The sequence below is a fragment of the Pholis gunnellus genome (assembly GCF_910591455.1).
Source record: "Pholis gunnellus genome assembly, chromosome: 19".
Taxonomy (NCBI): Eukaryota; Metazoa; Chordata; class Actinopteri; order Perciformes; family Pholidae; genus Pholis; species Pholis gunnellus.
Window position 1 is genome coordinate 15,302,483 of NC_136546.1, and position 22,304 is coordinate 15,324,786.

Here is a 22,304-nt window from a genome sequence, read left to right on the forward strand (position 1 = left end):
GGAAGCTGACAGTTCAGCCCTGAAGAATGTTTTATCTGTTCTTTTGTTTTCCACTGCACGTCCTTTTCTCATATTTCTCCTTTGATTTTAATTAATTTAAACTTACAATGGATGGAGTGACTTTTGGTTTACGGGTTGGTTGATATGCTAAAAGTACTGTTGGAAATATTTTGCCCTTTTCTTTCTCCCTACCAGTTTTCTTCTCATCTTAATCAACTCATCTTATTCCCTATATCCTCTCATTCTGTCCTCCTCTGTTTGGATATGGGTGTGGCTCTGTGGATGGTATTCTTGGTCCATCTGACATTTGATCGGTCAGTTGCTCCATCACTTTGGTCCAGACGGAAATATTTTAACAATTTAGGGATACTTTGTATCGTTCATGGTCCCCAGGTGATGAATCCCACCGACTTTGATGATCCCCTGGCTTTTCATCTAGGGCCATCATGGGGTTTACATTTTAGTGATGTATATGACCAAATACCTGCAAACTAACGACATTCCCATCAGCCTCAGATGTTGAATGTTGACACGCTAAAAGCTATAATGGCTAACATGTTAAACATTAAACCTGCTAAACATCAGTATGTTAGCATTGTCACTGTGAGCGTGTTAGCATGCTGATGTTAGCATTTAGTTCAGAGCATATAATATCACATAATATCGGATTACAGTTAAGATAAATTCATTTGGTCATGTTTTAATATATTATTGCACTCCTTCCATCCCTTTCAAATTATATTTGTTGATAATCCACCAATCTTTGGAATGAAGAAATCTTTGTTTAAACTATATATATATATATATATATATATATATATATATGTGCTCTTTATATACCTAATTTTTGTGATGAGATAGAATGCTTTAGAAGTCTTGGTGTCTAATGGTGCAACCCAAAATCTTACCTCTGAGGAGGCAAGAAAGGCTATATAGTTGCACACATTAAATGCGCTTAGCCTGATGGTGGTAAATAAAGCCCTGTGGGTATCCTCTCCAGCTTTAAACACTGCAGGACTAACAGCCCCCAAAGAAAATAAGATCTGCTTGCAGCGTAGGGTAATGGGTGATATTGTGAACGTTTCCATCAGCTTTCAAAAGTCTCACAGCTTTCCTCTTACTGCTCTTCCCCTGCCTTTGTTCCATCCAATACAGAGGAGACTGAAAGCTTACTTAGTTAACGTTAATCAGTAAATCCAGCACCCCGGAGGCCAAATTGCATCCACTTTACACCACAATAGACACATTGTCCCCAATACTTTTGTCATTATCAAAGTCATATTCTCCCATTAGCCACCAGTTTATTTCTTTGACCTCTGGACTCTTGACACTGGTATAATTACACATTGCCCCCCCCCTCCTCCACAGTTTTTCTCCTTTAATGCTCTTTTCTCTCCCCCTGACTCTTCATTTCCATCTCCATCTTTCCTTCAGGCTGCCTACTGTTTGCCTTTTCAACTCTCATTGTTGTGGATTGAAAGGTCTGAAATGAAATTATCGACGACAGCTGTTGAGAAGTGGAATGTTGAAGCACATTTTCATGAGCACAGGGTGATTAGTAGAATTTCAGATTGATAGAAAATGAACTGTGAATACATTCACATTTGACAAGTCGGCCTACGGACCTTTCCAACGTTTGATGCATATTGTTGTTTTTGACAGTTTTCTCTCTTTCTCCAGTGTGATGTATCTCACCTTCCCCTGGCGGGCTGCGAGGGCATGAGGCTGCGAGGCGGGCGGGATTTCAACCCTGACACCTACCTGGAACTGGCCCCTCCTCCTCCTAGTCCTGTGGCCTGGCTACCTGGCGTCCTCAGCAAGGGTGTACGCCTTCGTCTGCGCTTGGATCGACGTGACGACCGTGGGCGGGGCTGCTGGCAGCTGGTGGACTTGGAGGCGGAGCCAGAGCCGGTTGGGCGGAGGCTGAGGACCCGGGGCCCCGACGCCTGCGCTCAAAGTAAGAGTTGGTTCTTAGAAAGGGATTCTCAGCACTTTATTTTGAAGAGGTGATTTTGCCAGACTGCTGGTAGAGGTGTAAGAAATATAAAATAATACAAATATTAAATATATCTTCGCTAGAGTTATGTAAGAGTTATTAGTAAAACATACTCATTATGGTGGCCAAATGTTACATTTTCAATTTTATAGCTGGATCGTTATTTTTAATGTGTTAAAGTGTGTTGAATTTGGATTTTTATTAAAAACAATGCCTCATATTTGTAATGCTATTCTTATTCTTATATGTTGTATATGAAATACAATTCTGTAACTACAGCTGAAAAATACAGTGGAGTAAATATTACAGATATACTTTCCTTTACTTGAAGTATAAAATTGTGGAAAGTGGAAATACCTAAAACAATGAACTGAAGTACAGTACCTGACTAAATGTACTTAGTTACTTTCCACCACTGTTGAACATCATTAAATAGAAATAGAGCCACTCAAGAAGTCGTTGCAGACGTGTGCAGTCTATTTAAATGTGTGTGTGTGTGTGTGTGTGTGTGTGTGTGTGTGTGTGTGTGTAAAGAGGGCATTTCAATATTCCTGGATATGATTTATTAAATTCTCTCATCCCCCTCCCACCAATAGCTGATGAAAAGTGCAGTACTCTCCACCTTCCCTTTCTTCTGGAGAGTGTTATGTTATGAAGGAGCTCAGTGGAGATAAGGAGGGGCAGTGTGTGTGTGTGTGTGCGTGCATGCATGTGTGTTTGAGTACCTTATTTAATACACACATTGTTGTTTATGCATTTATTTATTCCCACTTTATCACATGACTTTGGTGCAGGATCCGATTTCACCGTCTGTTACCATGGCGACACCCTGTCTGAGCTGTAAATAAATTCAAGGGGTTTGTTACATTGATTAGAGAGAGCACACACACACACACACACACACATACACACACACACACACACACACACACACACACACACTAATCTATTCAAGACAACCAGGCGAGGGTATATAGGCTAGTTGCTAGTTAAAATGCAATTATTCTATGTATGCATTTTGGTATGTGTGTGTGTGTGTGTGTCAGTGTTTAGACTGTTTGTTTATATCTGTGTAGGTGTGCAGGTTAGTGAGGCATTAACATAATTCACTTCATTGCAGTTTCCCCTCTGCATAAGTGAAAACAGATACAAATCTCCGTCCCCTGAAGCTGGTGATTACATTATGTTAATCATTGCTGATCATTGCTGCATTACTGAGGCCATAACGGTCGGCTCCAACAGCTCTCGAATGCCGTCCTCTGACATTCAGCGTCCCAAAAAAATAAGGAGACAATATCCCTTAGTAGGAAAATTAAATTGGGCGTAGGGGTTCACCGATCTCTTAATTGCTTAATTAGCCGTAAACAAATGAGGCTGCGGTCCCAAATGTATCGCGTTTGGATGCAGCGGTGCAAATCTTTCCCCTCGCCGGCAAAAATTGGTGTTGCTGCCTCATATTGTCAGCCAGTGTTAATGGGCTACCCCCTCCTCCTCCTCCTCCTCCTCATATCCAATTCTTTTAAAGTAAAAGATGATTATCTGTTCTCTCTCCGTCTGTCTCTGTCTGTAATGTGATGCGCTGTAATGAGACAGGACTGATTGAGGAGGGACATCAGGATTAATCTTCCTGTGTAATTACTTATATGATTTATGGGTCCCTTCCTTCACATGCACACACACACACACACACACACACACACACACACACACACACACACACACACACACACACACACACACACACACACAAACACACACATGGGCCTCCTCCCATCATGGTCACTGTGTTCTAGCACTATCACAGCCCCATTGTCCTGACCTTGCTGTTTATTTTCCCCTTTTTTTATTATCATGTATGGGCTTCAAGTAATGAAATACTGCAATTTGTCTGGCCTGTCACATTCAGTGTTAACACAGCTCGTGAGCGGCCCCTTTACGGCAGACTCCTGACACGTCTCTTTACACGCCAGCAGCGGCTCCGCTTGCGAGCGAGGCCAAGCCGGCGTTTGATCCTCCCTGTGGAAGGTTAACCTGATTTTCATTGAGTATTAAAAACCCACCAGCGTGGCTTCTTTGACCGCGAACGGGAATCGGCGTAGCAGCCTGAGCGTAACTAATCGATACGTTGTGTTGAAGGGTGAAAAACCTGAGTCGTACTCCAGACTTGTAGACAGTAAGAGCAAATAAGCTCTCTGGAGCCTGCTTTTTCTTTTAATACCTGCACCTCAGTGGGTATAAAACTTGCCTTTGGCTGGTCGTTTTTCTGTCCATGTGCAGATTGTTTATTATAGATGAAAACAAAAAGCTTCATACGTGCCACAAAGACACAAAGGCAGAGGACGTCTATAAATAAAAGGAAGGCTGTGAGCTTTGAGAGCAATATGATCTTTCATCACAAACAACAGCAGCAGAGTAATCCTGAAGGGCTTCTGCGAGAGCCTTTTGATGTTTACTGAGAGAATGATCCCTTCACCTGGAAGTCGGACTGTATAAGAAAAGTGCAAGCAATGTAAGAGTGATTAAACGATTTAATTCATTAGGATTTCAAAAAACAAACAAACATTCTACATTGTTTCCTGTGCAGACATTTGAATTTCTTCAGAAACAATTTGAGGAACGGATTACAGTTTGTAACCCGAGCGCTTGTAGCACAAAACACTGCGCAGCGTGAATCCCTTGTCACCCGCTCTAAGCTTTTCTTGAAGACGGAAAAGAAAAACCCTGAGCTGTGGCAACTGTAATTACATTACAGTCCCCCCCCCCCCACACACACACACACAGAGAGAGAGAGAGAGAGAGACACAGACATCGTTTTGAGCTCAGCACGTCTGCCGGCTGCCGCGGGATGTTAGAGGCGTGTTGCTATGACGACTGAAAGGGGACACAGAGGAAGGGGGTTAGGGTAGAAGGGAAGGAGAGGAGGGGGTTGTTTCGGAGGAAGGTGGTTGGGGATTGAGAACAGAGAGAGAGAGAGAGAGAGAGCGAGAGAGAGAGAGAGAGGGAGAGGGTTGCCGGCGTCTTGACAGTGTGTAGCGGCAGAGAACAGTAGAGGCAGGCTGTCGGAGAGCCATCAGGGGATTATTCACAGACCTGCTGCTGGAGCGGAGCATCACGCAGACAGTGAATACCAGACGGCTGAGTGCATGGTAAGGCAAACCCTCAGAATGATCATTTTGTGCTAATTTTGAAGATTTTTCTTTTTTTTTCCTGATTTGGTCTGAGAGGCATCATGCATATTCACATGCTGTCTCTGTTCCTGTTTTTTTTGCTCTTTTTGCAATGACACATTCTTTGTCATTCCCCAAAAAGAGGATTTTGTTCTCTTGACAGTTGCCGGTCTCGCTGCTCTGAATTTTAAGCCAGTTCTGTATAATATTATTCAAGCCCTCGGATATAAAATATTAATTGGTGTACGACAGCATGGCAGCTAATTACTACTAATTAGTATCAGCCTCCGTAAAAAGCGCAATCAGCACAGAGCACCTTAGCTTCAGATTCAAAGGCCATTTCAGGTAAGCGACTGTGTTGCATGAATGAAATGATGGAGAAAGGGACGTATTGTGAAAGTCATGGCCATGTGGAACAGAGACAAACACTTGAAACACTGCTGCGTGTGTGTGTCTGTGTGTGGGAGAGAGTGTGAGAATGTGCACTTTGATTGATTGTTTGATCATGTGGCTGTTGTAGGTTTATGTGCTTTGCTTTCACTTCCTCTCTCTGTGTGTGTGTGTGTGTGTGTGTGTGTGTGTGTGTGTGTGTGTGTGTGTCTTTGTCTCTCTGTGCAGTAATGATATTTATTGCAATCTTTGCAGTTGGAGAGGGGGAGGGGTGTGATGGAGTACAAAGCTGTATGTGGCTTTGTTTCTACTATTTCCTATAGTTTATATGTGTGTGTGTGTGTGTGTGTGTGTGTGTTTGTGTGTGTGTGTGCGCAAGGGCTAGTCTCACATGTACATCTAAGTTTCCGCTTCAGTTCGGAGCTGAGGCAGCGGTGCGTGCAGTTTGAAGCTGCCACTTCCTGTTGCTTTGAAAGTACCTTGACTAATCTCTCTGCCTCCCTCAGGTCTGATGAGTACCTTGTCTGTCGGCTCAGAGATGCAGACTCCCGCTCTCGGCCCCCAGTTCACAGCGGGGCCCCAGGGTAAGGTACCTGGCAGGAAGAGAGGACGGCCTCCTATCCGTAAGCTGGAGTTCCAGAGTCACTACGTTGAGCCTCTGTCGCCTCTCAAGGTCCCGAAGAAGAGAGGCAGGAAACCTGGCTTTAAGGTCAGTCAGTCATCCTTTTAACTGTAGTAACACACACACACACACACACACACACACACAGTGCTACATTTTAAAGATAACATGTTAGGTTTTCCTTTAAAATAGCAAGCAGTCCTCTTCTTCCCTGCCTTTAGCTGGTGCTTTGCTAGGTTTGTGGTCAGTGATACCACAAACGTCACATACATGCTAGTAGAACAGGAGATAAACAAATGAGGGACCCACTCATCAAAACACTGCTCCATAGTGCCGCTAGTGGTCAGAAACTCAACTAAGTACTTCTAATAATTGCTGCCATTGACACTGTCACCTGTATAAAGTTTAGTATATCCTTTTGTCATTAATATTGGTATTGATAATGGTACTGGTATTGTTAATGGTAGTTTTAGCAGTATTTCTCTAGATTCTTTTTTTGACATTTTGCCTTCACTTATCCTACAGTGTTGAAATAGGCATTAATCATGGGGAGGGAAAGGGCATGACATGAGTCATGTGTAATGAGAATACAATATAGAGATCTCATTGATTTGTTTACCAATGTGTGCCTGTGTGTGTTTGTGTGTGTGTGTGTGTGTGTGTGTGTGTGTAGCTGAAGCCCAGGATGGTGATGTCTCCACTAGCTAACTCTCCTCCCAGCAGCACACCAGGACCCGAGATGGGCTCCATCCCACAGGATGCTGCTATTGTCCCCCACTCTGCCACACCACAGGTCCTAACAGGTGACGGCACACACAGACTCCTATCTTAACCTTTACAAGCTTGTCTATCCAGTAGCGTGCTGTTCAATGATAATGGGTCTGTACAGAGTGAAATCCAAGTCAGGATATGAATTAGAGAAGCAAGGTTTTTGTTGATTATTACAATGATTATTTTTTAAAGCCTTGAGACCTGGAGCCATTCAGTATGAGGAAGCGGATCCTAACATTTTTACACTTTGTGTGTGACTTTGTGGTTTGAAATGCACCCTTCCTTCCTCTTTTTTTATTTTAGTTTCTTATCTTTTCCATGGGTTGGCTACCCCGCTCTGACTGTGACTTCAATTCAGTTCTAAAATACACACGTGTCAGCGTGGTGCCTTTTTGTTCTTTGCTCTCTAAAATACACAGATGACTTGTTCTCTGTGTCGAGATATGCTTTCAGATGTAAAACATGACTTTGTTGTGCATGTCTGCATGTTGAATCAGAAACAGCCCAAGTGTCTATGGGTTTAATGAGTGTGTTTACATGCCCTAAAATGAGAAATACACGCCTTCACGCTTAACCCAAACATGTTATTTCTCATTCCTTTTCAATCTTCTCGTCTAGCTTTCCTTTTCTCTCTTTGGCTCTGGAGAAAATCATCCTTTTATTTTTCATTCTTCCACAAAAGAATATGTTTCATACAGCCAATCTTTCTCTCTCTCTCTTTCATTTTTTTCTCTCTCCTTTTCTCCCCTCCGTCTGTCCTGCTCTGAATAAGCAAATATTGAAAGATTGCCTTTAGTGTATTTGAGGTGGGAATGGGAATCTCATGTGTCAAGGACCAGCGGTTTGCTCTTTGTTCTTGCAAATCGTGAAAAGCGCTTGGTGTCAGACTGTAGACATTCAAAAGTGAAGTGCACACACATACACCCACACACACACACACACATTACAAACCAGTGTGCTCCCCGTGGTGCCATCCACACAGATATGTAAATCATTTCTCTAGTGAAATGGAGAAGCATTTCAAAAATAGTCCGTGTTGTAGGAATATGTTGTAGAATACCATCTATGCCGTGCAAACTTCCTTTCAAATACTGATCATTTTGTCACATTATGTCTTCTTTGTTAGTTAATGTAAAAAAATACATTATTTTGTCTTTTATCATTTTTACATGGTTTATTTAAGAATATCTGAGGTTGTAAAGATATAAAAAACCTGATGTTTAACCTGAAGGATAGAAATAGTGTTTATATAAAAAAAAAGACAATTGAATACATCTGTATCTCAAGTGTTGACACATTTAAGCTTGCACTGTAGGATATGAGGGCAGTTCTGCAATGTGTGTGTGTGTGTGTGCCAAAGTATTTGCCTCCAAACTCACATGCGCAGATCTTATCACATAATTGATTTTTCAGAATACAATAGAATACGTTTGACCTTTTGTGTGAGCACAAAGTAGAGGCCATTCGGAATCATCTCAGTGGACTATTTCCATCTTCTAAATCTGTCATCAGGCGAATCCATAACCGCCCAGCCCTGGCATAACCAGCAGGCATCTACATTATTGACGAGCTGAAAAAACGTTTGGCTCAAAGGGGACCACAATCAGAGGAATTACTGACCTTTCAGCAGTTTCACATCCGTACAGTTACAGGCTGAAGGGGGCTTTGACACTGTGTTTATTTTACTCAGTATTTAAAGGACGTGAAAAATGTGACTGCTGTTTAATGTACATAGGGCTGCAGATGCTATATTGGTGCGATAGAAATATTAAAACCCTTGACGTCGATATAAACAGACCGACGTTGCCACGCTAAAAAAGACAACATTTCCCAAATGGGCTTGGCTTGAATGATGCCACTTCCTGTCCTTCCTCTTCCAGCGGAGACGTCAATGCCTGATGACTTCTTATGCGACCCGCCAGTGGACTCCAAGCGCTACGCCGTTGACCCCAGCGACTCTGCCTTCAATGTCATGACATCCCAGTACCCACCAAAGCGCTCCTATGGCTACCGTGGCAGCAGTTGCTCTACCCCAATGGGCCTGTGCAGACAAGCATCGAGCCCAGGAGGCTTCCAGGATGCAAACAGGACTGGTGAGGCTTTGCTGTGGCATTTTGCTTAGAAGTGTATTTCTCTTTTTACCATCTTTTATACAGCTTTTTACAACGTTCCTTAAAGGTCCTGCACCCTCATTGTCAAACTGCACAGGTGTTTTCACTTATTTTCCTGATTGGTCCTCCTTTCAATTTAATGAGCTAAAGTGCTTGATTGACATCTCTCTCTCTCTCTAGCTGCACCTGTTAAAGCGGGATAACTTACATATCCAACAGAGCCTCTTCCGACTAAAGCTGGAGCCAATCAGTCAGGTTAATTAAAAACACCTGTGTGGGTGTGCAGAACCTTTAATCCGGGAAACCCCTAATAATTACCTGCACTCTTGACTTCTGTATTCACCATGAACAAAAATGTAATTATGCAACATAAAACGTTAGGTAGATCTAAGAGCTGTGAAACAGGATGCCAGCCTACGACGAGTTCTTTTATGAAACTTGTTATGACATAGTATCGCCTATTAAGATGTTCTTAATATTTTTATGACGTACTATATGATGACTTGTGAAGAGCATACTACACTATGACTTTTAATATGACATACTCTACTGGGACATTTATCTAAACATACTACACCATGATATGTGTATAAATGTGTTCATGACACACTACACTAAGACTATTTTCATGACTGTTTTAAGACATTTTATAGAATACTATGACATCTTCTATGACATACTACATTTTAATGATGTTTTATGGCATACTATATTATGACTTTACATTACTTTTTTGATGATGTACTATGCTACCTCAATTTTAGCACATACTATATTATAATATTTTTATGGCATACTATACTTTGACCTTCTTGTTCTTTTGGGACGTACAATAGTGTGACATTTTTATGGTTTACCATACTATGGTTTTTTAATACCTTTTCTTTGACGTACTATACTATGACTTTTAAATTATATTTTAATAAGAAACTTTTATGGCATAATATACTTTGACATCTTTTGGGACACACTTTATTGTAAAAAAATAAATCATGGCATACTATAATATAACATTTTTTATGGCATACTATGTCATGGAATACAGGGATAAATTGTCTGGGCTATACCATATACAAAAATAAATCCATAACATACTCTGACCTTTTTTTTTGGACATACCACAAAAATTGTCCTTTTTACACTTGAGTTTTTGTACAAATGTAACATGGAAGATACAATGTGCCAATTAGTGTTAGAGATGCTGGTAGGTGCATTTTGTTCCCTTTAGACAAAGACAGGCTAGCTGTCTCCTCATGCTAAGCTAAGCTAACTGTCTCCAGGCTGTAGCTTCATATTTAAATGGTGAGAGCAACTTAACTATGAGAGAATTGATCTTCTAATCTAACTCTCAGCAAGAAAGTGAACAAATATATTTTTCCAAAATGTTTCACACTTTTTTAAGTTGAAATGCAATGCTGCAGACTTAATGTTTTGTCATGTTGGAATGTCAGTGTTTTCTTTATTTGTTTGTTTGCTTAATTGGATCCCCAGCTTACAGTCCAATGTCAGACTCTGGAGAGTGCAAGCGTCCTGCTGGTAAGGACCCGTCCAGCTGGAATGTTGAGGAGGTTGTTTGGTTCATCAAAGACGCTGACCCCCAAGCCCTGGGACCCCACGCTGATGCATTCAGGAAGCATGTGAGTCCAGACTGCTATATATTGTAGCCATTGGCTAAATCTATTGTAACAGAGCTTGATCTTGATCTCAAACAGCCTGAGCGCTGCAGTCACACGGCTCTGTGATTTGTTTCAGGAGATAGACGGAGACGCTCTGCTCTTGCTGAAAAGTGAGATGATGATGAAGTATCTGGGACTGAAGCTGGGACCTGCACTGAAACTCTGTTACCACATCGACAGGCTGAAACAGAACCGGTTGTGATTTGCCGCAGAGGAGCCAAACCCTTGGTCACCTCTCACTGAAACTGCGTCCCTGCTGATTCTCTGAAACATTTTCAGCCATCAGCAATACATCATGAATGCCTTTGGATGCTGATTTTGTTGACAAAATGGACATGTTGACTGTACATATTAGGGCTATTTGCAGCTGAAACATTTCTTTCATTTTCATCATTGTTTACTGGGTATCTAAATGGCTTTAGATTGTAAATAGTTCAACTCCACGAAGATGGCAGCTACTGTCTATTGAAACGTGACCTGTCCTCCTTCAATCTTAATCATGGACACTGCACCAACACTTCTGAAGACCTACAGAGACGGGGAGCTTAACAAACATGTAGGGTGCTTTACCTTGATATCATACTTAAACTTAAAGAAGTCTTTGTGTCAAGGCACAATGCTGCTGCCGTTTTTGAAATAATAGTTGTGTCAGTTAGTTTTGTTGTAAATTGATAATGTTGACCCAGGTATCACTCCTAGACACAAGCTTTAACTTATTACCAATCTCTTAAACTCTTCAGCAAGTATTGAAACATTTGAGTGATGTTGAAATACTGATACATGAAAAACTGCATTACAGACAAGTGATGTATGAAACAAGTGTAACAAAGAGATTTGCTAAACATGATTTCTTTTGCCACAAACCACAGCACAGTACAACAGTGTCGCACCAATCGGAGGTGCGTATAATCATGCAGCGCTGATAAGGACAGGATGGAAAGGAGACAGAGATATACATTGTTGTTTACCATGTTCTCATGATTTGTACATCCTGTTACATTGAAGTGCTGTGAGAGAAAGCAACTTGTAGCAAACTCATACAGTACAACTTGGTGCTCACTGAAACCACTACAAACCAAACAAAACACGTAACAATCGAATCACTCTCCTCCTACACTTCACCACTATGGCTGTGTGACTTCCAGGCAGATAGTTTACATTCTTCTCATGCAATAGCTCTTCAGTCATTTTGAATATAAATGCATCCGAGTCATGTTTAGCGCCGTCAACTGATAATGCAGTATTTCATCTCTAAACTGTACAAAGTGACGAACCATTAAGTAAAATATCTTGAGCATTAATATCAACATTTTCAGCAGCCACCAAATACAGTTTTGTCATATTGAATTAAACAACTTGTATACACATGAATGATCAGTCACGTATATGACAAACTTGTACAACTTTTGGTTAAATATGTTTTTTTTCTAACTGTACAGTGGCCTACTTGTTACTCACTTTAATCGTCTGTGTTCTGTGTGTTTTGCTTACATTTTTTAATATCCGTCTGCAACACTTCTGTGAATACAGCATGTATGTCTACGGATGAATTATGTACTTCATAACTTTCTCGAGCCAGAGGGAGCTTTATAAGCATTAAACCTTCACATTTTATTTTCCAATCTGTAAACTTGATTTAAGTGATTTGCTGGAAATGAGGGTAATGTGTTGCACAAGAGCCGTTTCCCAAAACTAGAAATTTACAAATGTTTTCCAAATTTCTTTGATCAGACTTGTAACCCATATTATATCAATTTCGACTCCCTAATGACCTTTCTTTTCTCTTCAGTATAATGTTTTTAAAAAAACACCTTTTCCAGAAAAAATAAACATTCTTGTTCAATGAAGTGTAACTTATTGTTATTATTATTATTAGTAGTAGTATATACGTTTCATTCAGTGTTAAAATATATAAAACAATTAAATTGTATTTATTTTAACCTGATTTTTAACTGTATACCGGACAAGAAGGACAAGAACTCGAGACCTTTATTTTGAAGCGTGCGAGATTAACGTTGCTGTTTTATCGCGAGAGTTGCATCGAATCACTTCCTGTATGAGTGTAACACGATTTTCACGCCGCTCCGTCTTCCACAAATGTGTGCGCTTGCCAGCCAGAGGTGAACATGGCTGAAATCTCGGAGAGGACGCTGCAGGTTGCCGTCGTGGTCTCCTTCGCCGCCGGCTTTGTGGCGGGCTGGCAGGCGAACAGAATGAGGAGGAAGTTTCTGGACTGGAGGAAGAAGCGGCTGCAAGACAAACTGTCAGAAACTCAGAAGAAGCTCGATTTGGCTTGAATGGTAAAGGGACATTTGTCTTTGCTACATTGTGCATTTGAGTGTAATTGTGGCGTGTGGTTACTTGACTAGTCGGCTTCTAAATTGGTAGGGTAACAAACACATATTGGCCAGAAAACCACTTAAAAAGTAGACTTTAACCCGAGTTTAACAGCTGTTTCTCACCCCCATAAGGAGGCCCTGTTATGCAAGACAATCTAACTCATAAAGGTTACAACCTGTGTCTTGTCTTTGCATTGCTTTAAATATAATACCAGTATGTACTTCACATCATTTCCATCGAGAGCAGTGATTCATTATTGTATTATTCTGTATTTTCCAGGTGTGGGGCTGTCTGGTCTAATTGAATGCTGGTCTTCTCTGTGAAGCTGCTGGATGTGCTACACTTCTATCACTGTGGAGAAGAAGTGATGTCAAGATGAACTACTTGTGTTCTGCACTGCCTACATGTTTTACAACACTTTAAAAAAGAAATCAAGACTGGACTTGATCTATTCTATGGTTTATTGATGGGAATACTATAATTACCTGCACACCACTAACCTGGAAGAAGGTGATCTGGCTTCAGTGGTTCTCCGTTCCGGTGTGTTTGGGTCATACCTGTTCAAATAAATTATGGTGTTTTTCATGTTTCTCTAACTGTTGGTTTTGTTCAACTTGAAAGCCGATATTTTACATTTAGGTTACAGCTTTGTAGGTTATGGGTTTTCAAATTTGTTTTTTTTGGGGTGGGGGCTTTTTTTAATTATTGGATTCTCCACGTACATTATAATAAATTCTAATGTATGAAATCATGTAAGTAATATTCATTCAGAACCTGTCTGGGTGGTAGTTCAAATGACCTAAATGACTTCAGCCTCAAACATGCATTTGTGCTCCACCACCGTTGGAGTTGTGGCTCCATCTGCTGAATGAAAGCGAGAATCACAACTTAGAGGTGACACCAGTTAGAGCGATAACAAAGATCGCATAAACAAGGTTTGCAACAAACCAGTTACTAATGACATACTATACTATGACTGATATTTTTATTGCATACTATACTATGACATTTTAGTACTTTTGTAAGAGCCATAACATGCGTTTGCTAACTTTGCAGTAAACTTCTTGAAATGCTCCTGACTGCGTCATAGCCAACAGCCCTCAGTTAATTAAGGTACATCCGTGTGTGGAGCAAGGCAGTTTTTCGACTGGTTTGTCAACTTAAGAGTGAATATTGTAACTTTTTCAATAAAGTGAATGCCTCTGAAGATTCATTTTTGCACCGGGTCTCTTGTCTTTACACAGAATGTAACAGTAGTGGTGATGTGGATTACCTGACAGAGAGGATTGCTGCTACACCTCATTAAGGCATACTATGACTTTTGATGATTTTGACACTGGCATTTTTGTACATGTATTTATGGCTTAATATGGGTTTTAGTGGGCTCCCGAGTGTCTAGGAACTTGGGAAGAGGTGGATCTCAATGATCTCACTTCAAATCACATTTATGAGACAATTTGTCTCATCTTTTTTAATAGTATACTAATGACCTTTCAATCAAATTTGTGAATGCCTTACTATACATATATATAGTATATGTATATTACTTTTTCATTACATTTTGCCTTCATACTATACTAGTATGTTTTTGGCATATTTAACTATGAATCTTTTCACATGTTTATAGCATTCTATATTGAACTTCCATTTCCAATATTGGAAGTGATTTTATCCCAGTGGTTTAATTATAGGTTATGCGTACATAGTTATACTGTAGATGTTTATTCACATTATTAATGGCTTCAGCCTGTCGATGGGTGGTGCTAGTGCACTTTAATTCTTTATGCACACAAAACAAGTATTTGCCTTCAGCATTCTAGTCACTGGCTTTGAAATTAAATCTTGTGAGCAGATCTCTCTTTTTCATCCTCACCAGTCGGCCTTTTACCACCTCAACGGGCTTTTGAAAAGACCTTAAGAAGTCCTTTTAGCTGTAGCACTCCATCAGTGGGCTTGATGAGAAAGAAGTTGGGGAAGGTACTGGAGACGGATTATGTGAAGTTAAGATGACAGACAAATACAAAAAAAAACATCTTTACTGAGCTCCATCTCGCCCAAGAACATTTCATTTGCATGTCTCATAGAGGAGTAGAAAACAGCCAGATGGTGGTCAGTGCTCATAATCTACAAAAATTATATTTATTTGTAGACATTTTAAGAGATGATCCCCTACTTTATACTACAATAAGAGGAAAACAAATATTAGTAACTTAATGGTCATTTCATTAAACTAAAATTTGATTTCATGTTACTTAATAAGCTCGGGTCAGTGGAAAAAACAGTGTGTAGAGCTAGCATATGTTTACATCTCACCCTGTGGATAAAGTATTTATTTTGACCAAACTAGAGTCGCTCATTGGTGGAACAGTGAACTAACCAAAATGAAGTGTGTCATACGAGGAGTTAAAAAGACAATTTAATTAGTCTTAATACGATGAAAGAGAGAAACATGAATTCAGAAGGTGTTCGGTTGCATTTTTCTGTTTAGGTGTAAGATTACTTCCTTTCTTGACATTTTTTGCGTTTATTTTGTTTATTTATTAGACAAAAAAAGGCTAAGAGAGTTTGTGTAACATAGCAAACTCACCACGCGCAGTGCATAGGTTAGGTAAATGGGGAGAAAAGTGTCATAGTGATGTTTCCTCAGCGAGAACTTTTGTCCAATAAAGCAATAAACAAAGTACAACAACAGGGAATGATTCTTTTTGTAGAGAATTCCTTCAGTAGTGTATTTACCTGCATAAGACATAATTATTTCCCTTCCCTAATATTACTGTCACCACAAAATTGACCTCAGTAACCTCTCACACAAGTCACTAAAGTGCATGTAACATGATATCAGTGCAACAGTGGAAAATATACAACAGTATGTGTACACGTCGCTCTATGCTACCAAGCAGTAGCAGTGTAAATCAAAAGTATCTTTAAAAAGACCAATAAACAAAGCTAATCAGCAATGTATAACTTCAGAAAAAATACAAAAAAGCACATTCAATTTATAGATAGATCAAATACTCAAATGAATATAGCTACATTTGATAATCTAGTCACATAATACAAGGATTATAGTTAGAAAACAATGTTCTTGGGCATTTTTCAGTTTCAGTGACTGTCTTTTTAAACTCACTTGAATGGCATAGCCTAGTTTTTAAGGCAAAAACAGAGAGATGACAGACAGCTTAGCGGGAATTAAAAAGTGTGGGAGTGTGTTGACAAATGCAGGGGAAAATGAGTGTCATGAAAGGCAAAGTGTGTAGCTGTTTGTGTTTTGGATGGAAATTCGAGAGAGGGTGTTATTGTCCCTCAATGTCTAATGCTGTGGCTAAATTGTGATGAATAGCTTGCTGGAGTGTGGTGTGTGTTTGTGCGTGTGCATGCGTAGACGGCAAATGTTCCCTGTTTATTTTGTACAACGCTGTGTGCGATCGTGTGCAACCGCAGTGGTGCGTAAAGCTGAGGAGTATTTTGAAAGAGAGATGTTGACTAGAGGAGATAATGTGTGACAGAGGCGAAAGAAGAGACAGCAAAAGAGAGGAGGAACAACAGAGAAGGAGTGAGGGAGAGTTCACATTGACTGCAATGATTGATCTGATTTTCCTAATTGGCACGTAGACCTCAGAGCCTATGTCCTTCGCCTGCATTGAGTGTGCTCACCGAGTGTCACGTTTAATAAGCTTCCTGATTGGCTTTCTGGTTGTGCCCTCTGGCGAGAGTGTCTGCAAAACAGGGAGAGGAGGAGGAAGCAAGAAGAGAAAAGAGCACAAAGGAGAAAAGAAGTCTACATTTACAGAGTGTAGAAGATAGGGGGAGCTGATAATTAATATACTAGAAATTACAAGACTAAGAGTCAACAGCAGGCCTGCTCCACCGGTGGCCCACGGGTTACAAAACATATCCTTTTCTAATGCTTTTTATACTTATATAAATATATGTTTCTAGATGACTAACACCATGTGTCAGATAAATACTGAGACTGTGAAGAGTTCCATTTAAATGGTGGTGTGAGCATGTCTCTATTTATTTGATTGAGGCTTCTTTTGTAACTTCATTTCCAGCAGTCTTTTTAGGGAAGAGGAGAGTGCAGTTTGACAGTAGAAACATCCCAGTATGCAGATAGTTCATCAACATGTCAGTCTTCCAACCCCTGAAAGAAGTGTCATATACTAGCTAATCAATCTAATGTATTGTATCTAAGGCTTTCTTTACAGAGGCTTTATCAGCTGTAAATATTTATTTACATCTGGCAGATGTTTTTGTCCAAAGATACAATTTTGAGGCCAATGTCTTGCTTAAAGACACTTTGACATGCTTTATAGATCAGTAATAAGCCATTAATAACATCTGGTTTGTCAAAAATCCAACTTATGTACTGTATATCCTACCAGCCCTTGTTTTGTCTTTTTTAACCTACCTCGGTTCTTAATAGTTTATTATTGATGCATAAAGCCTCAAAGAAATGTTGAAGTAACTAGTAATAAGAGGACTCGTTACACCTCAAATAAGCTACATTAGTATTGGTCCCTTTTCTCTTATAACTTTGAAAGGTGTGGTCAGATAGAAAGGATGATATAATAATTGATGTAAAAAGTAGACAGAAATTAAAGGTAAAGCGGTTCTCAAACTTTGTTGCTCAGGCCCCCTTTTAAAAATAGAGAATCGTGGATCCCTCCATAATAATCCACGGGGGTGCAATTGAGTAAAATGTACTTAAGTATTAATGTAAATTTCTATTCTTGTTCCAAATTTGATTTGAATCTCTTTTTGATTGTAGACATTTCATGCAGAGGTGTGATTAATCTGATCAATAAATTGTTTGGTTCAGCTGGTTTTCCGCCTACAGGATGATTCACACCAAACTTACTTTACTAAAATGAGTGGGTTTTTTGCTTTCCTGCAAACCTGCTGTTTTGAGAGTGTGTTTAGTGGCATAATGGGCAGAGTGTGGCATGGCTAACGCTGCAGGTTTAAAGTTTCATTTCCTACTGGGAACTAAATGGATGAGCTCAAGATGCTCTGGATAAAAGCACCGAATGAATGACAGATGTGGCATTAAGCTATATACAGCACTGGTACAGGCTGTCTGCCCCGCTTATATCCTTTCATCTCTCTTTTTAGTTTTGAGTACACATGAACAATCTGGACGGACTCAAGGGAGTGTTTGTTGTCCATGCTCTTCAGTCATGGGGTAAAAACACTTTGAGGGCCAGATGCTTTCACTGTTCTTCAAAGAATTTAACGCATCACCAACATCACCACCTGTGAAAGTATCACACACATTGCTCCTAAGCCAAACCACTACATTATGTTAAACATAAAATGTGTGTTGTATTCTTAAACATTGCCTGGAAAAAACATTTGTATTACTGTCTTAATTGATGACCTAATGTCCAAGACTTTTAACATGCAAACCTCAGCTGAATTTCAGGCCAAGCTCTCTTTAAAGGAACAGTGTGCGAGGTTTAGTGGCATCTAGTGGCGAGGTTGCAGATTGCAAGCAACAGTATGACCCTCCGCTCACCTCTTCAAGCTGTTGGGGAACTACGGTGGACCTCAGGTCCTCATGACTAAATGATTGCTTTTAAAAACATAGTACAGTATGGTAGTATAGAATTAAAAAAACAAACAAATTCATTCAGGACAAGATAATAATTTTTTTATAATTTAGATATAACTCATCTTTGTTTCTACAACACCAAAGACACTATACAAAATAATTAATATTTCACTGGAAACAAATCTTAAATGTCAAAAAAGAAATGAACATTCATTACTGAAGTTAACAAATGATAATAAAGATACATGTAGTATTAGTCATTCTTTCTGTCCTCCTGCCTGCTTTGTCTCAGCCCGCAGAGAAGTTTACAAGAACAAAATCAGCAAAACAGTTCAAATACAAACAGACAGCTTCAGACAGAAAATGCTTTTAGCCAATCGTGCGGGCTGTGCTTGTGTAAACATGGCGGCGGTGGACGAGAGAGGCCGATTGATTTAGGTTTCACTTTCTTTTACATGTTCCTGCTTGTTGAACAGAGGTATTGCTAAAGTATTGGCTTCTTAATCGCATATGTTTTATTGCAGTAAAAGTAACAAGCGTAGTTGCCGTCAACTCGAGTAATCTTGCCTTCACCTTGTTCACTTCACAAGAGGAGCCTCTCTGAGACAGAGAGAGGGCAGTGGAAATGCTCACTTCAGCGTGAAATTAAATTCCACCAAAACATTAAAATAATATAAAAGCACCAGTTTCACCAGAGTTTCATTAGCCATCCCTAGTTAATGCAAAAAACCCCACATGAACGGATCTCGCTAGAGCCAGTGTTCTTTAGTGTTTGTCCGTTCTGAGCTGCTGTAGAAACATAACGTCGCAACATGGCAGACTCCGTTGAAGAGGACCTGCTCCCTACATAGATAGAAAAGGCCTTTTCTAAGCTAAATAATAGATAACGAGTCTTAGTTTCAGGTCATTAGACACTAATGAAAACATAGTTTTGTATTTTATATTCCATTTCTGCCAATTGATCACACTAAATGTTACACACTCTTTCTTTAACGTCTAACAACTTGGATTTAGGCTGTACAGTATTTTACTGTGAGCACAAAAATCTTCATATATGAAAGCCACGAGGCAAACACAGACTGTGGTAAACATATTAGATGTTTCACAAAAATCTGACAACCATGCATTCTGGAGAAAGATTGAAGATTCGCTTGACGATCTCAGAGTTTTGAAGTTAACTTCAGAAGAGCCATGTAAATTTAAACTGACAACTAGAACAAGTTTTGTTCATTTGGGAACTGCTTTTGAAAGCACATCAATAAAAACATGGACCAAAAGGTCTGTAGCCAAGCTGCTGGCCCCGTGGGGCTCCAATGCTCGTTTCACACCAGACAATAAAACTGCTGGATGGATAAAACTCAGAGACACATTTTCTTTGCTTAAATCCACACCACTAGGGGCAAAAATGTAACAATTGGCCTGAAAGTGGCGCCACAAAAGAGATTATGTTATTATCCATATTCTACAGTGAGCAGCAAGGTGTTTTGAATCACAGCGATTGAAAGGTTAGTAGTGATACAGGAACAGTAACATGGTAATACATAGTGCAGTGTGTCTGCGGCCACAGGAGGGCAGAGCTCCAGAAACCTCCATGTCCAGAGAGGTGGTACCGACAGCAAACAGCCTGTAAATATTTGTGTTCACTGGCAGAGTGTCGGGGGTACGGTTGGAACTGGGCTGGCCGTACAAAAAACGTACAATTAATGATAAAACAATGCAACAAATATAAGGATCTCTTCCTTATGGAGGGGTGTGGTTATGATGAGCATTATTGTACCTCAGAATATTATATTATAATATTATAATATCCTCCAGGTGACTTCCGCGTTCGCTGAGCAACTTTTACCTTCAGTGAGGGGTTTCGAGGACTTTCTGCCGCTTTTGACAGCAGAAAGCGTTTGAAAAGTTTGAAACGCACAGTGGGATGGAGAGGCAGAGTGGACTAATTATATTACCGAGTGGACCGGTTGAAGTGGGACGGAGAGGATGAGTGGACTGGTTATATTATGCCTTGAGAATGAACGAGCAGAGAAGTTGAATCAGCAGCAGATTGAGGAGGATTCTGCGATGCAGTAGTATCATATATCAACATCACGCGGCCACCCTTAAAAATAAAAATAAATGTAACCGTAACTCAGAGTACATTATAAAATGACCTACTATGTAAGTACATTCGTACACAACTACTTTGGCTCAAGTTCAATATTCTAGTACTCTTTCGATCCCTGTTGAAGAACCAGTACATCACTGCAGCAAGATGACACATTAAACCATAAGTGGTCTGCAAAAAACAGATTTGTCTTTAATAAAATATGAGCAACATAGATACTTTATAACATCATGTTTTGCTGCAGAGCTAGTCCCTGTTTTAGCAATGTCAGGCCACCTCCTGTTTCATGAATTTATGGAATAGATTCTGTGAAATTGTGACACGGTCTTCTTTGTAACTATGCATGCAAATCTGATATGAGGAAAGGCTGACAGTTGCAGTGACTGTCCTTATTTAAGCACAGCTGGCCAGAACAGAAACGATCTGAGTGAGTGTCCAACTTTGGTTTAATGCAAATTAATGTGGTCGGATCTAGACACACACACAGTCTCTCCCAAAGGAAAATCCATCACATTTAGTCCATTCAGCAATCGTTGTACATCACACATTTTTGCAAATTTGGCAGCTACTCCCTTTTTGAGAAAGTTGCATTTTTGACACAGCCAATAACCTCACTATAATTGCTGCAGGCCTGAAAAATTTACCTTTTTATTTAATAAAGTGCGCATGTATGTGCGACAGCTCGTGCTTGTATTTTGTCCTCATAAACATGCCACACACATACACACACACACACACACACTCACACACACACACAGTTTCTACAAGGGCAATATGCACACACAAAGCCAGTGTGCTGGTGGAGACGGCTTATTCAAGCTGATCGAGTGTATAATTCCAACATTGGAATAATAATGATGTCATTGTAATTCAGATGGAGAGAGTAGAAATTAGATTCCGGGGCTTTTTGCATATTGTCATTATTGAGTTCTGCACCATTCTCTTCGTGAAAGCAAAGTGAATTGAGAGATGGGACGAGTTTACATGTCTGACTTACTGAAGCGACCCACAAGTCTCACCTTGCAGCAATTTGTGTGTCTGAAGTGAATCTAAAGTGCGTCTTAATTATATCCCAAAATAAAACTAACACACACGTGCAAACACACTCAAATTTATGTACATGCAGACACGCAGAGGCCACCCTGTTGGTATGCAACCTGAAAGTAAATGGCTACAATCACATTAAACACCCCGGCAATTACAGCAAGAACAAACAGCATTTCTAGGCAGTATTCCTCATAATGCCACTTCACGGAGTGCCCTAATTGTGCTCCGTTTGCTGCAAAAGATAATCTATGTCACTTCTCGCTTTGCTTCACACAAGCGCCCAAACAGCTAATCAAAGAGCCACATTTCCCTTTCTCCCCTGCACTGAGAGCTGTCAAATGTCTTTGAATGAATGCTGAGCATCTTAGTGTCATCTAAGGCCTTAAAGGAGATGAAGATGTTCCTTCTTCTCTTTAACTCGTCTTTCACTCGAGGCTGGGGGACGGCCCGTGGCGAGGGGTTAGCTAAAAGAGAATTTCCCAACGCGGATCAATAAAGTATTGTGTTATTATTATCATTA

General features: G+C 40.1%; 2 protein-coding genes across 2 annotated transcripts; both read left to right on the forward strand.

The window, feature by feature from the left end:
- Window positions 1-1,833: 1,833 nt before the first annotated feature.
- Window positions 1,834-12,576, forward strand: scml4 (Scm polycomb group protein like 4). Its single transcript, XM_079180551.1, has 6 exons — window positions 1,834-1,957; window positions 6,060-6,262; window positions 6,849-6,978; window positions 8,827-9,039; window positions 10,549-10,694; window positions 10,810-12,576. Exons 2-6 carry the CDS (start codon window positions 6,065-6,067, stop codon window positions 10,933-10,935), a joined length of 813 nt encoding a protein of 270 aa, XP_079036677.1. The 5' UTR covers window positions 1,834-1,957; window positions 6,060-6,064; the 3' UTR covers window positions 10,936-12,576.
- A 218-nt stretch (window positions 12,577-12,794) lies between these two features.
- lnc.lemp (lncRNA encoded micropeptide) lies at window positions 12,795-14,274 on the forward strand. Its single transcript, XM_079180482.1, has 2 exons — window positions 12,795-13,033; window positions 13,353-14,274. Exon 1 carries the CDS (start codon window positions 12,860-12,862, stop codon window positions 13,028-13,030), a length of 171 nt encoding a protein of 56 aa, XP_079036608.1. The 5' UTR covers window positions 12,795-12,859; the 3' UTR covers window positions 13,031-13,033; window positions 13,353-14,274.
- Window positions 14,275-22,304: the final 8,030 nt, after the last annotated feature.

Excerpts from the sequence above, each read along its gene's own strand:
- lnc.lemp (XM_079180482.1), top strand. The coding sequence starts at position 12,860 with ATGGCTGAAATCTCGGAGAGGACGCTGCAGGTTGCCGTCGTGGTCTCC.
- scml4 (XM_079180551.1), top strand. The coding sequence starts at position 6,065 with ATGAGTACCTTGTCTGTCGGCTCAGAGATGCAGACTCCCGCTCTCGGC. Across the intron at positions 6,263-6,848 it reads GCAGGAAACCTGGCTTTAAG|CTGAAGCCCAGGATGGTGAT; the intron begins GTCAGTCAGTCA and ends GTGTGTGTGTAG. Across the intron at positions 10,695-10,809 it reads CTGATGCATTCAGGAAGCAT|GAGATAGACGGAGACGCTCT; the intron begins GTGAGTCCAGAC and ends GATTTGTTTCAG.